Source organism: Phacochoerus africanus, chromosome 6 (genome assembly GCF_016906955.1).
Source record: "Phacochoerus africanus isolate WHEZ1 chromosome 6, ROS_Pafr_v1, whole genome shotgun sequence".
Classification (NCBI taxonomy): Eukaryota; Metazoa; Chordata; class Mammalia; order Artiodactyla; family Suidae; genus Phacochoerus; species Phacochoerus africanus.
This window is the reverse complement of record NC_062549.1, coordinates 68,095,996-68,108,718: the sequence shown is the minus strand read 5'-3', so window position 1 is coordinate 68,108,718 and position 12,723 is coordinate 68,095,996. Positions and strand designations below refer to the sequence as shown.

At 37.5% G+C, this 12,723-nt stretch overlaps 1 protein-coding gene across 1 annotated transcript in view; it reads left to right on the top strand.

Annotated features, from left to right (window-relative positions):
- MCMDC2 (minichromosome maintenance domain containing 2) overlaps positions 1 to 12,369 on the top strand; it is a 40,147-nt gene extending 27,778 nt beyond the window's left edge. Inside the window, exons 13-14 of the mRNA XM_047782962.1 lie at positions 2,941 to 3,050; positions 11,814 to 12,369. Of these exons, the coding sequence (XP_047638918.1) occupies positions 2,941 to 3,050; positions 11,814 to 11,980 (277 nt within the window). The 3' untranslated portion in view covers positions 11,981 to 12,369. The remainder of the gene's footprint in view (positions 1 to 2,940; positions 3,051 to 11,813) is intronic.
- The last annotated feature ends 354 nt before the right edge of the window (positions 12,370 to 12,723 follow it).

The following is a 12,723-nucleotide window of genomic DNA, read 5'->3' as shown; positions in this document are numbered from 1 at the left end:
TCAACTGTGAGGTTTTAAAATGGTAAACAGAATTGTATAATGCTTTCTATGTTCCGAAGTAATGTTTAAAATACTGAAATACTCAATAGTCAAAGCTTAAAAAGTTTGAAAATCCTATTTTCTCATGTTTTTTTCCTCTGGCTTAAAATGATATTTTTAATTTAAACTCACACAGCCTCAGTTTACATTTGAATATATTGATTCAAGAATAAAGCAGAGTTGGGCGTTCCCTTCGTGGCTCAGCGGTTAACAAACCCAACTAGGAACCATGAGGATGCAGGTTCTATCCCTGGCCTTGCTCAGTGGGTTAAGGATCTGGCTCTGCCATACGCTGTGGTGTAGTTTGCAGACGTTGCTCAGATCCCACGTTGCTGTGGCTGTGGTGTAGGCCAGAAGCTACAGCTCTGATCAGACCCCTAGCCTGGGAACTTCCATATGCTGCAGGTGCGGCCTTAAAGAGAAAAAAAAGGAGTTCCCGTCGTGGCGCAGTGGTTAACGAATCCGACTAGGAACCATGAGGTTGCAGGTTCGGTCCCTGCCCTTGCTCAGTGGGTTAACGATCCGGCGTTGCCGTGAGCTGTGGTGTAGGTTGCAGACGCGGCTCGGATCCCGCGTTGCTGTGGCTCTGGCGTAGGCCGGTGGCTACAGCTCCGATTCAACCCCTAGCCTGGGAACCTCCATATGCCGCGGGAGCGGCCCAAGAAATAGCAACAATAACAACAACAAAAAGACCAAAAAAAAAAGAGAGAATAACACAGAGTTAATATGACAACTCTATTTTTTTTCTAATTGTAGAAATAAACAATAGAGGTGGAGAAGAGTTTTACAAAATAGAAAAGTAAATTAACCACTACTTAGAAGACTCATAAACCTTGACTATTTCTCCTACTTATATAGACAGGTACCTAAAAGCACCAGCCTTGCCTTTCTAGAGAAATAGCACTGAACAATATTCTCCTCTCTTCCCAGAAAGGCTGTGTACATATTCTTCCTGGTCAACATTTTTAGGAGCTTGGGTGAGGACATCAGGAACATGATAATCCAATTTGCATATTAAAAAAATCCTGGAGAGATCTTCAGAGCCTCAAATAATGATCTTAGAATAGCAAGAAGAAAATTAATAGGACAAATATAATGTCTTTAATTAGGTCCCAACCTTCCTGGTACAAATGTGAATGCATGGGAAAAGGGCCGTGTGGCTTAATATGAAAAATTTGAGATTTTATTCTTTTTATGTTTAATATGAGTAAGCAATGTAATATGGCTGTAAATAATATTGTGATGTGGGATTGTATTAATAGAATGTAGTATCAAGAGTTAAGAAAATGCTAATTCTGCCTCACCTCTACTCTGCTAATCAAATCACAACTCTAGCACTATACTAAAAAGAAATCTTTTTTTTTTTCCTTTTTACTGCTACGCCTGTGGAATATGGAAGTTCCCAAACTAGGGGTCCAATCAGAGCTGCAGCTGCAAGCTTACAGATGCAACAACACCAGATTCAAACCACACCTGTGATCCACACTGCAACTTGTGGCAGTGCTGGATCCTTAACCTGCTAAGCGAGGTCAGGGATGGAACCTGCATCTTCACGAATACTATGTTGGGTTCTTAACCCACTGTGCCACAATGGGAACTCCCTAAAAAGAAATCTTAACCAAATCTGGTCACAGGGAGAGTAACCTGGATGATAAGGGACCTGAAAATTATGTCACATGACATATTAAAAGAAGTAGGAATATTTATCTTGGAGAAGATAAAGCATGAAGCAACTAGAAAAGTTGTCTTTGAATATTTGAAGAGCTGTCACATTTAAGAAGTATTAAACTTGTTTTGTAATCCAGAAGACTAAACAAGACCAGTGTTTATAAGCTGCAGTGAAACCAAAAGCTTATATAATCTTTGTAGGTGAGTACCAAAATTTTCAAATGCCTTATTTGAAATCACAACCTTATGAATTTTATTATTATCCCTATTTTACAGCAAAGCTTTTTTAAAAAATCTCAGAAATTAAGTAATTCATACAAACTCACACAGCTAGTAAATTCTAGAGACATAGCTCACATTTTCTGATCCCCACATTCAGGAATCATTCAAGTACATTAAAGCTAGTTTAAAAGTAAAAAATAAAGGAATGGATTGCCTTATGATTCCTTGTGAATCTTAGGGGAAGTTCAGAAGAGACAGTAATGAGTATCCTGAAATGTTGTAGAGAAAATTCAGTTGTGTGATGGGAAGTTGAACTTTGCTCTCTAAGGTCTCTTCCAACATTGAAATTTCAAGATTCTGTGAAGACTTCAGATAGATGAAGAACTGGCAGAAAACACCAACAATGTGTCTATAAGAGATATTTAGTTAGGTAAATTTTCCCAATTGTGTCTTTATTTATTTAGTAAATATATATATATTTTAGGACTGCATACACAGCTGATGGAAATTCTCAGTCTGGGGGTCGAATTGGAGTTACAGCTGCCAGCCTACACCACAGCCACAGCAATGCCAGAACCCACCTGCGTCTGCGACCTACACCACAGCTCACAGCAATACCATGATTCTTAACCCACTGAGCAAGGCCAGGGATTGAACCCACATCCTCATGGATCCTAATTGGGTTCGATAACCAATGAGCCACAAGGGGAACTTCCCCAATAGTGTATTTAATTGAACAGAACTTGGAAGGGCATGTAGAATAGTAAAGAAAAGCAAGGTTAGAAACCAATTCTTTGATAATAAGTCAGGGTACTTCCTTGTTCTGGAATAGTCTGTTTAATTTGGTAGGAAAACATGCTTTGAAAATAAACCAAAATTCAAAAAAAATTAAAATGCACTTATCTTTAAGGTTTGGCTTGTGTTTACACATATCTTATTTTTTTCCTGTCAAAATATATATTATCTTTATAATATCAACATATTTTGATTGGCATCGATTTTCTTTTTTAGGGTTTCCCTTTCTGAAGCCCATGCTCGACTGAACTTAAGGAATAAAGTGCTTAAAGAAGATGTACTAATTGCAGCCTTATTATTTGAAACATCTCTCACATTGAAATATGGTAATTTATTAAGTTATTGATCACTACAAATAATCATATTTAAACTTAGAGATTTTTAGTTCATTAAATTAAGATTACATATAGTTTAAATTTTATTTTAAAGAAAAATAAACTTCCACCAAGGAAGGTCTATTTGGATTTGAACATTTAGATTGCTTATAGGTAGTATCATCATTTGATATTAAGTTCCTAATTGTGCATAATTGTTTCTATGCTTGAACTATTGCATTACTTAGAGAATTCCAGGGAGGGGGAAGTACATAATATGACACATGAAATGACTTCAGATTTATCTTTCTTTGAAAATAGCATGCAATATTTAATTGTCAAGCCATCCCTTACACTGGAGTTAGGCACATAGCCCAAGAAAATGTGATCATCTTGCATCACCACCTTCTCTGAATTGCTAGTTATAATACTGTGACTAAAACATTTAATTATTCGAAATGAAGGGAGCAAAAAAAACGAAGGTTTTGCTAATAAAAGCATAAAAGGAGCCTTAAAGGTAAAAGTAAAGAGAATTATTCTCACCAAGTTCTTTCTGAATTATATGAGACGTTAATTTTGATGAGCTATACCATCCTTCAAACCAAGCTTTGGTTCTGTTAATCTAAAACAATAAAACAGTTATTTTACCAGCAAAATGGGTTTATTTGGGAGCAGGAAAGAATTGCAATTCAGGACATCACGACTATGGTAAACCACATGCAGGTCTGGTAAAGAAGAAACTTCTATATAGAAGTGGAAGTTGGGAGGACTGTTATAACAGAAAGTCCTTTGGAGGAAACAGAGTTCCAGGTAGCGTGGCTTTTCATTGGCTTCACTGTGACAGTCTCTGGCAGAGCTGTTGCCAGGCAAGGAGCAAATCTTTCTTCCTCTTGAGGGTGGTAGTTAAAGCAGTATCGCTTCCTGCTGGATTTGTAGGGTTTGTCTATTCCTTTTAGGATCTACACTGATGTTAAGCTGCGCAAGAGTAAGAGCTCCCCCTTTGGGCCTCTGGGCTTCATTTTAGTGAGATTTTCCTTTTTAATTTTCATTTCCAACCCAGAGAGGCTGTGTATTAACACTGACTTTTCTGTGTATGTATGTTTAGTATTTAAGTTTGATTTATATTGTAATAACTTTTCACAGAGATCCATTAAAGCATTGAGCATTAGGACTTTGTTCTATAATTATCTAAATCAAGAATTCTTAACCTTGAATCCATGGATATTAAGAGAGTCTTAGGGGCTTGTGAATCCCCAAATTATATGTAAATTTGTATATGTATTTTTGCTTAGGGAGATGAATTATCAGTTTTTTTTGTTTGTTTTGTTTTGTCTGTTTTGTCTTTTTGCCTTTTCTAGGGCCGCTTCCACGCCATATGGAGATTCCCAGGCTAGGGGTCTAATCGGAGCTGTAGCCACTGGCCTACGCCAGAGCCACAGCAATGAAACATCTGAGCCGAGTCTGCAATCTACAGCACAGCTCATGGCAACACCAGATCCTTAACCCACTGAGGAAGGCCAGGGATCGAACCTGCAACCTCATGGTTCCTAGTCGGATCCGTTAACCACTGCACCATGAAGGAACTCCAAGTTTTATTTTTTAAAAATTGTTTAATTTAGGGAGTTCCCTTCATGGCTCAGTGGTTAACGAACGCGGCCTTACTCTATGGGTTAACAATCTGGCGTTGCTGTGAGCTGTGGTATAGGTTGCAGATGTGGCTAGGATCCCACGTAGCTGTGGCTGGTATATGTAGGCCGGCAGCTGTAGCTCTGATTCAGTCCCTAGCCTGGGAACTTCCATATGCCATGGGTGTGGCCCTAAAAAGCAAAAAAAAGAAAAAAGAAAAAAAATGTGTTTACTTTAAAAAAAATTTTTGGAATATAGTTAACTTAAGAAGTTCTGTTAATTTCAGGCATCCAGCAAAGTAAATCAGTTATATGTATACATATATTGTTTCCTTTTCACTTTCTTTTCCCATATAGGTTACCACATAGTACTGAGTAAATGTCCCTGTGCTATACATTAGGTCCCCATTACCTGTCTATTTTAGATATAATAGTGTGTATATATCAATCCCAACCCTGCTCTTTATCCCTCCCCCTCCATGTTTTCCTTTTGGTAAACAAAAGTTTGGTTTCAAAATCTTTGAATCTGTTTCTGTTAAGTTCTATTGTATCATTTCTATTAGATGCTACATATTACTGATCTCATATAATAATTGTCTTTCTCTGTCTGACTTCACTTAGTATAATAATCTCTAGGTCTATCCATGTTGCTGCAAATGGTGTTATTTCATGCCTTTTATGGCTGAGTAATATTCCATTGTACATATTTATCACATCTTTATTCAGTCCTCTGTTGATGGGCATTTTGGTTGCTTCTGTGTCTTGGCTATTTTGTGAATAGTGCTAAAATGAACATGGAGGTGCACATATATTTTCGAATTATGGTTTTTTCTGGATATGTGCCCAGGAGTGTGTTTGCTAGATCATATGGTAGCTCTATATTTAGTTTTTAAAGGAACCTCCATACTGTTCTCCACAGCGGTTGTACCACCTTACATTCCCACTAACAGTGTAACAGGGTTCCCCTTTTTCCACACTCTCTCCAGAGTTTATTGTTTGTAGACTTTTTGATGGTGGCCATTCTAACTGGTGTGAAGTGATACCTCATTGTAGTTTTGATTTGCATTTCTCTAATAACTAGTGATGTTGACCATCTTTTCATGTGCTTTTTGGCTCTCTGTCTTCTTTGGAGAAATGTCCGTTTAAATCTTCTGACCATTTCTTTATTGGGTTGCTCTTTCTTTGGTGTAAAGCTGTATGAGATGTTTGTATATTTGGGAGATTAAGCCCTTGTTGGTTGCTTCGTTTGCAAAGATTTTTTTCCCATTCTGTGGGTTATCTTTATGTTGTTAAAGATTTCCTTTGCTTTGCAAAAACCTTTAAGTTTAATTAGGTCACATTTAAAAATTTTTGTTTTTATTTTCATTACTCTAGGAGTTGAATTAAAAAAGATATTGCTGTGATTTAGGAGATGAATTAGAAGCTTTATGAAGTATGTCTTAGAAGTTCATGACCCCTAGAAAAAGTTAATTATCATCCTGAATTAGTTTTATTTACCAAAATAGAAAGACACTGGGTCCCAACCAATAATAAATATGAAGGAGAATATGTATTTTTGTTTTGAATTTGCTTTATATTTACATTCTTCTCTTATTCTATATTTTAAAATATACCTGATAAAATCTGACACATTATTTTATGTATCATGAAGAAAAAAAATGCTGTCAATTTTACTATAACATGCCATCACCAGCAAAGCTGTTAAGACACAACTAGATTTCAGTAAGAAGACAAAAATGTGTGACTTTGAGTTTAGAAACTCTGGTTTTATAATATTAACGACTCCTGTGACTGAATATGGCTATTTTCATTTGATAACTATTTTGTCAAGACTTTCTTAAAGTATTTAAGAAAGGATTTGTTGACGGAAATAAAACTATGTGAAGTTTTTTTTTCACCTTTAGTTACTTTTTGTTTTCATAATGAGTTTCAGTTAAGTATATTCTTTTTTAAGCCTTAAGCAAAACAATGCTAAGAGCTCCTTAAATGTTACTTTAATCATAGCAGGAAACTAATACCTACTCGGGGATATTTTTCTTGGTTGCAGAAATCAATAGTTGTCCTTATAAATTAGATTTAGAAGGTAGGGCAATGGAAAGAGGGAGGAATTAAGGAAAACTTCCAGGTTTCTGCCTCGAGCAACTGAGTGGATCATGGTGCTGGGAAGAAAGAAAAAAAGGGGAGTGAGAATCAAATTATAGACATAAGTTTGAGGCATCCTATAGAGATACCAATAGATAGATGTAATAATGTGGGGTTTAGAAGAGAGTTATAACCTAGAATTATAATCAGGAATTAGGAATCATCAGCACAGAGATGGTTCTTAAAGCCCTGGAATAGGTAAAATCACTGAGAGAGAGGCTACACAGAGAACCCCAGGACTTTCTTTGAAGAATTCCAATATTTAGAAATGGAGTTGAGGAAGAACTGACAAAGGAGACTGAGAGGCAGTGGTATTACAGAAGCCAAGAGAGAGAGTGTTTTAAGAAAGGAGTGGAGTGGTCAACTATATCATGTGCTGAGAGTTTGAATAAGATTAGATTTGGCAATCTAGAGTGTATAGAAATCAGGATTAGAACTATTTCAGTGGAGTGGGGATTTGGGTGGGATAGAACTTGAGGATATGGAGGTGGCAGACATAGACTGTTTTGAGATATTTGTGAAAATGAGAAAGGAAATAGAATATTGGCTGGAGAAGGATGTGTGGTCTAGGAAGAGTTTTTTCTTTTTTAATATAGAAGATAATAGATCATATGATGTGTAGTAGAAAGTAAGCTAATGATACCACAGAAAGAGGGGAAGATCAAAGGTATTAAAGTCCTTAAAAAGGTGAGAGGGGATGGGATCCAGAGAACATGTGAGGGTAAACGCCTCTAATAGAAGAATCACTTCAGGAGTTCACATTGTGGCTTAGTGGGTTAAGAATTCAACATAGAATGTGTGAGGATGTGGGTTTGATCCCAGGCCTTGCTCAGTGAGTTAAGGATCAGGCGTTGACATGAGTTGCGGTATAGGCCACAGCTGTGGCTCAGAACCAGTGTTGCTGTGGCTAAAGTGTAGGCTGGCAGCTGTAGTTCTGATTTGACCCCTAGCCCACCATATGCCGCAAAAGGAGAAAAAAAAAAAAAAAGAATCACTTCATTTTATAGGAGGGAAAACAATGGATACGGAATCAAGTCATGTAGGTCTGGTCTTATATTTACACAAGTTCATCAGCTAAAAGCAAAAGGTCTGAAGAGAGAATATGGGAATATAATAATCATTGTGGGGGAAAAGAAAAGCAACTGTTAGAGAAACTCGGCAGGGTTGTCAGGCAGTGCAACTGCCCATTTTAGGTTTCTGTGATTCATTCATTTATTTTTTATTTTGATTTTATTTTTGTCTTTTTGCCATTTCTTGGGCCGCTCCCGCGGCATATGGAGATTCCCAGGCTAGGGGTCTAATTAGAGCCGTAGCCACCAGCCTACACCAGAGCCACAGCAACGTGTGATCCGAGCCGCGTCTGCAACCTGCACCACAGCTCACGGCAACGCCGGATCATCAACCCACTGAGCAAGGACAAGGACCGAACCCGCAACCTCATGGTTCCTCGTCGGATTCGTTAACCACTGCGCCACAACGGGAACTCCAGGTTTCTGTGATTCATTTAAAGTGAAACCAAGAAATGCCAGTTGTGTGTTTTTTTGCCCAGCAGCCTGAATGCCGGCACAAAGTAAATGGATGGGTTCAAGCAGAGCTGAGGTTTTGCTAGATGGTATATTATGGCAGAGTGTTGCAGAGTGACAAGGGTGTGAGGAGACTGCAAGGGAGAGACTTTTTTAAACTTTTTTATTTTTAGTTTTTCATTGAAGTATAGTTGACATAATGCTGTGTTAATTTCCACTGTACAGCAAAGTGATTCAGTTATACATATATGCATTCTTTTTCATATTCTTTTCCATCATGGTTTATCTAAGGCTATTGAATATAGTTCCCTGTGCTATATGGTAGGACCTTGTGGTTTATCCTTTCCATGTGTAACAGCTTGAACCTACAGAGGGAGGGACTCTTAAATTGGCTAAGAGAGGGAAGTGAATTGAAGGAAGCCAACTGGTGGTCTCTGAGAGAGAAGACCTGAAAGCATAGGAGGTAGGGTAGGCAAGCGGGACATTTAAACTCATGGCTTTGAAGTAAGTTTCTGGAGATACTCAGATTCCTTAGACTTTGGGAATGTGTGTTTGAGGCAGAGGGAAAGATCGGGACAGTTGGAGTTTGGGAGTTAAATGGTCACTCACATGGAAATCGCTGAATGACAGGTCTTAGGGCAGAGAGGGAGATTGTGAACCGAGTGCTGAAGGCGGGTTGATGACTTCATTGTAGAAGAGGAAAGGGTGATAAAGCCCAAGAGGCACTGAACATCAGGAGGAATTTTTTTTTTTTTGCCCACACCATGGCACTTGGAAGTTCCCAGGCCGGGGATCAAACCCCTGCCACAGCAGTGACAATGCCTGATCCTTAACCTGCTGAGCCAGCAGGGACCTCTGTAAAGATTTTTAACTAAAGGAAAGAATGGTCTGGAAGCTGCAAAGCGGCATCAAGTTAGGCACTGACTTTTTCTTCGTATGTGGGGCATTTGAGAATAAAGATCTTCACTTTAGAGAGCCTCAAGGGAAGCAGTGTTATCAAAGGACAGCAAGGTTTCAGGTAAGGTAGAGCTGTCAAGGGAGCAGTCATAGAAGGCTGAGGCCACTTAAGTGTTTGCTGATGACAGGCAACTCTAGGAAGGCAGGCTCTGTCTCTAGCAGCTGTACTCCCAGCCAGTAACTTTTGTTACTTATTCAATGAAACAATCAGCGAAACAATTTAAGAGCTTAACTTCTGCAATATTAGTCCAAGGTTCTGTTTTGTTTTGCTTTCTGTAACTGTGGTAAAATATACATAAAATTTACCATCGTAACCATTTTTAAGTGTACAGGGTTGTGGTGTTGGAGAGATTCACATTGTTGCCACCACTCAACTCTATCACCTTTTTGTTTTCCCAAACTGAAAATCCATATTCGTTAAACAATAACCCTCTAATTCCCCTTCCCCCAGCTCCTGGCAGCCACTATTCTACTTTCTACCTCTATGAATTTGACTTCTCTAGGTACCCCATGTAAGTGGTATCATATATTTGTCCTGTTTTGTCTGGCTTTTTTCACTTAGCATGATGTCCTCAAGGTTCATCAATATTGTAAGCATGCATTAGAATTTTCTTCCTAAAATTGAATAATATTCCATTGTCTCTCTCTCTGTGTGTGTATATATATATCTATCTATATATATATATATATATATATACACATACCACATTTTACACCATATATACATTATTCACCCATCAGTGGACACTGAGGTTGTGAATAATGCTGCTAATGAACATGAGTGTGCAAATATATCTTTGAGACCTTACTTTCAATTCTTTTGGGTGTATACCTAGAAGCCAAATTGCAGAATCTGTAATTCTGTTTTAATTTTTCTGATGAATGGCCATATTTTTTTCTGTAGGGGTTGTACCATTTTATATTTCCACCAACTGTGCACAAGGGTTCCAATTTCTCCACATCCTTGCCAACACTTATTTTCTTCTGTTTTGTTTAGTTTTTGATAGTAGTCATGCTTATGGGTGTGAAGTACTATCTTGTGGTTTTCATTTGCATTTTTTTCTAATGGTTAATGATGTTGAGCATCTTTTCATGTGCTTATTGGCCATTTATATATCTTTGTGGAGAAATGTCTATTCAAGTCTTTTGCCCATTTAAAAATGAGGTGTTTTCTTGGAGTTATAGCCCCACTATCTGATACATGATTTGCAAATATTTTCTCCCATTCCATGGGTTGCCTTTTCACTCTGTTGATTGTAACTCTTGATGCCAAAAGTTTTTAATTTTGATGTGGTCTGTTTTATCTATTTTCTTTCATTGCCTGTGCTTTTGGTGTTATGTCATAGGAATCATTGCCAAATTCAGTGTCATGAAGCATTTCCCCAATGTGTTTTTCTAAGAGTTTTATAGTTTTAGTTCTACATGTAGGTCTTTGATTCACTGAGTTAACTTTTGCTTATGATGAAAGGTAAGGAACCAACTTCATTCTTTTGCATGTGAATATTATTTTCAGAGCACTATTTTTTTTGAAAGACTGTTCTTTCTCCATTGAATTGTCTTGACACCCTTGTCAAAAATCATTTAACCAGGAGTTCCTGTTGTGGCACAACGGAAACGAATCCGATTAGTAACCATGAGGTTGCAGGTTCGATCCCTGGCCTCACTCAGTGGGTTAACCATCTGGCATTGCTGTGAGCTGTGATGTAGGTTGCAGATGTGGCTCGGATCCTGCGTTGCTGTGGCTGTGGCTTAGGCTGGCAGCTGAAGCTCTGATTAGACCCCTAGCCTGGGAACCTCCCTATGCCATGGGTGTGGCCTTAAAAAAAAAAAGCAAAAAACCCAACAAAAATCATTTAACCATATAGGTGAGGCAATTTCCAGGCTCTCAGTTCTATTCCATAGATTTATCTTTATCAAATAAAGATTATTGTGTCTTTACTTTCCAATACCTTATCTCTTTACTTCTTCCACCTCCTTACTTCACATGACTATTTCAATAGCTGACAAATTTCTATAGTTTTCAAACTTGAAAATGTAAACATCAACGTATATTTTTTCCATTGGCCATAGTACGTTTGTGGATTTACTGAACCTGTTTCCTTGTTCTCAAATTTTTTTTTAAATAATGGTTATTAAGGAGTTCCCATCATGGCACGGCGGAAATGAATCCGACTAGGAATCATGAGGTTGCAGGTTTGATTCCTGGCCTCGTTCAGGGGGTTAACGATCCTTCATTGCGGTGAGCTGTGGTGTAGGTCTCAGATGAGGCTCAGATCTGGTGTTGCTGTGGCTTTGGTGGAAGCTGGCAGCGACAGCTCCTATTAGACCCCTAGCCTGGGAACAAGATGACCGCAAGTACGGCCCTCAAAAGACAAAAAATTTTAAAAAAATGAAATAAAATTAATGGTTATTGAAACACTCTGTTCGATCAGAAATTAATTTTAAAAATTTCACTATTTTATGGAAAGCATATTTCATATTTAGCAGTTTAAGTATTTCTCATTTGTACTTTTTCCTTCTTCATTTAGGGGCCACTGTATTTTGTGTTGCTCCAAATGCAGTATTTCCATTTGAACTATATGATGAAGAATATCTAGAACAAAGGGATATCTATCTGACTCAGTGCCAACAACAACTCCAACAGTTTATTGCCACATATGGACCTGGGACAGCTGTTTTTGCTAGTGATGAATAAGCAATCTGAGGAAAAGTTTTTTCATTTCTATTTAAGCAGTGGAAAAATGTGTGGGTGATTTTGAAGTAATGCTTCAGATAATCTTATGTATAGGTGTACTTTAGAATGCCATCTTACAAATATAAAATATAGTTCCTTCAAATTAATTGCTAATAGACACTAATCCAAATCTCAAAGCCAACAGCAGAAATTTAAAATTTAGAAGAATCCTTGGGAGTACCCTGGTGGTTCAGTGGGTTAAGGATCTGGCTTTGACACTGCTGTGGCTCAGGTTGCTGCTGTAGCACAGGGTTTGATCCTTGGCTGGGCAACTTCAGCATGTTGTGGGTATGGCCAAAAAAAAATTTAGGGGAATCATATTTTTAAAAAAACCTGGATAGCCCAGTATATCAGTGGTCCACAGATAAAAATATAAAGATTATTGAAAGTAAGCAATGTAAAAAATGGTTAAGTTTTGTGTAGTTCCCTCTATTTGTCACAAGATGGCAATAATACATTAAATATTTACCTATAGTATTTTTAGAAGAAACTTTTTAAAATTTTTAATTAAAAATTTTCCAGCTTTAGAGGGTACAATTGAAATATAATATTGTGTAAATTTAAAGTATATAATATGTTTTTATACACTTATGTATTTCAAACTGATTACCACCATACTTGCATCAGGTCATATAATTGCTATTTCTTTGGTGAGAGTATTTAAGATCTATACTTATTTTTTTTTAGATTTTTTTCATTAAAGT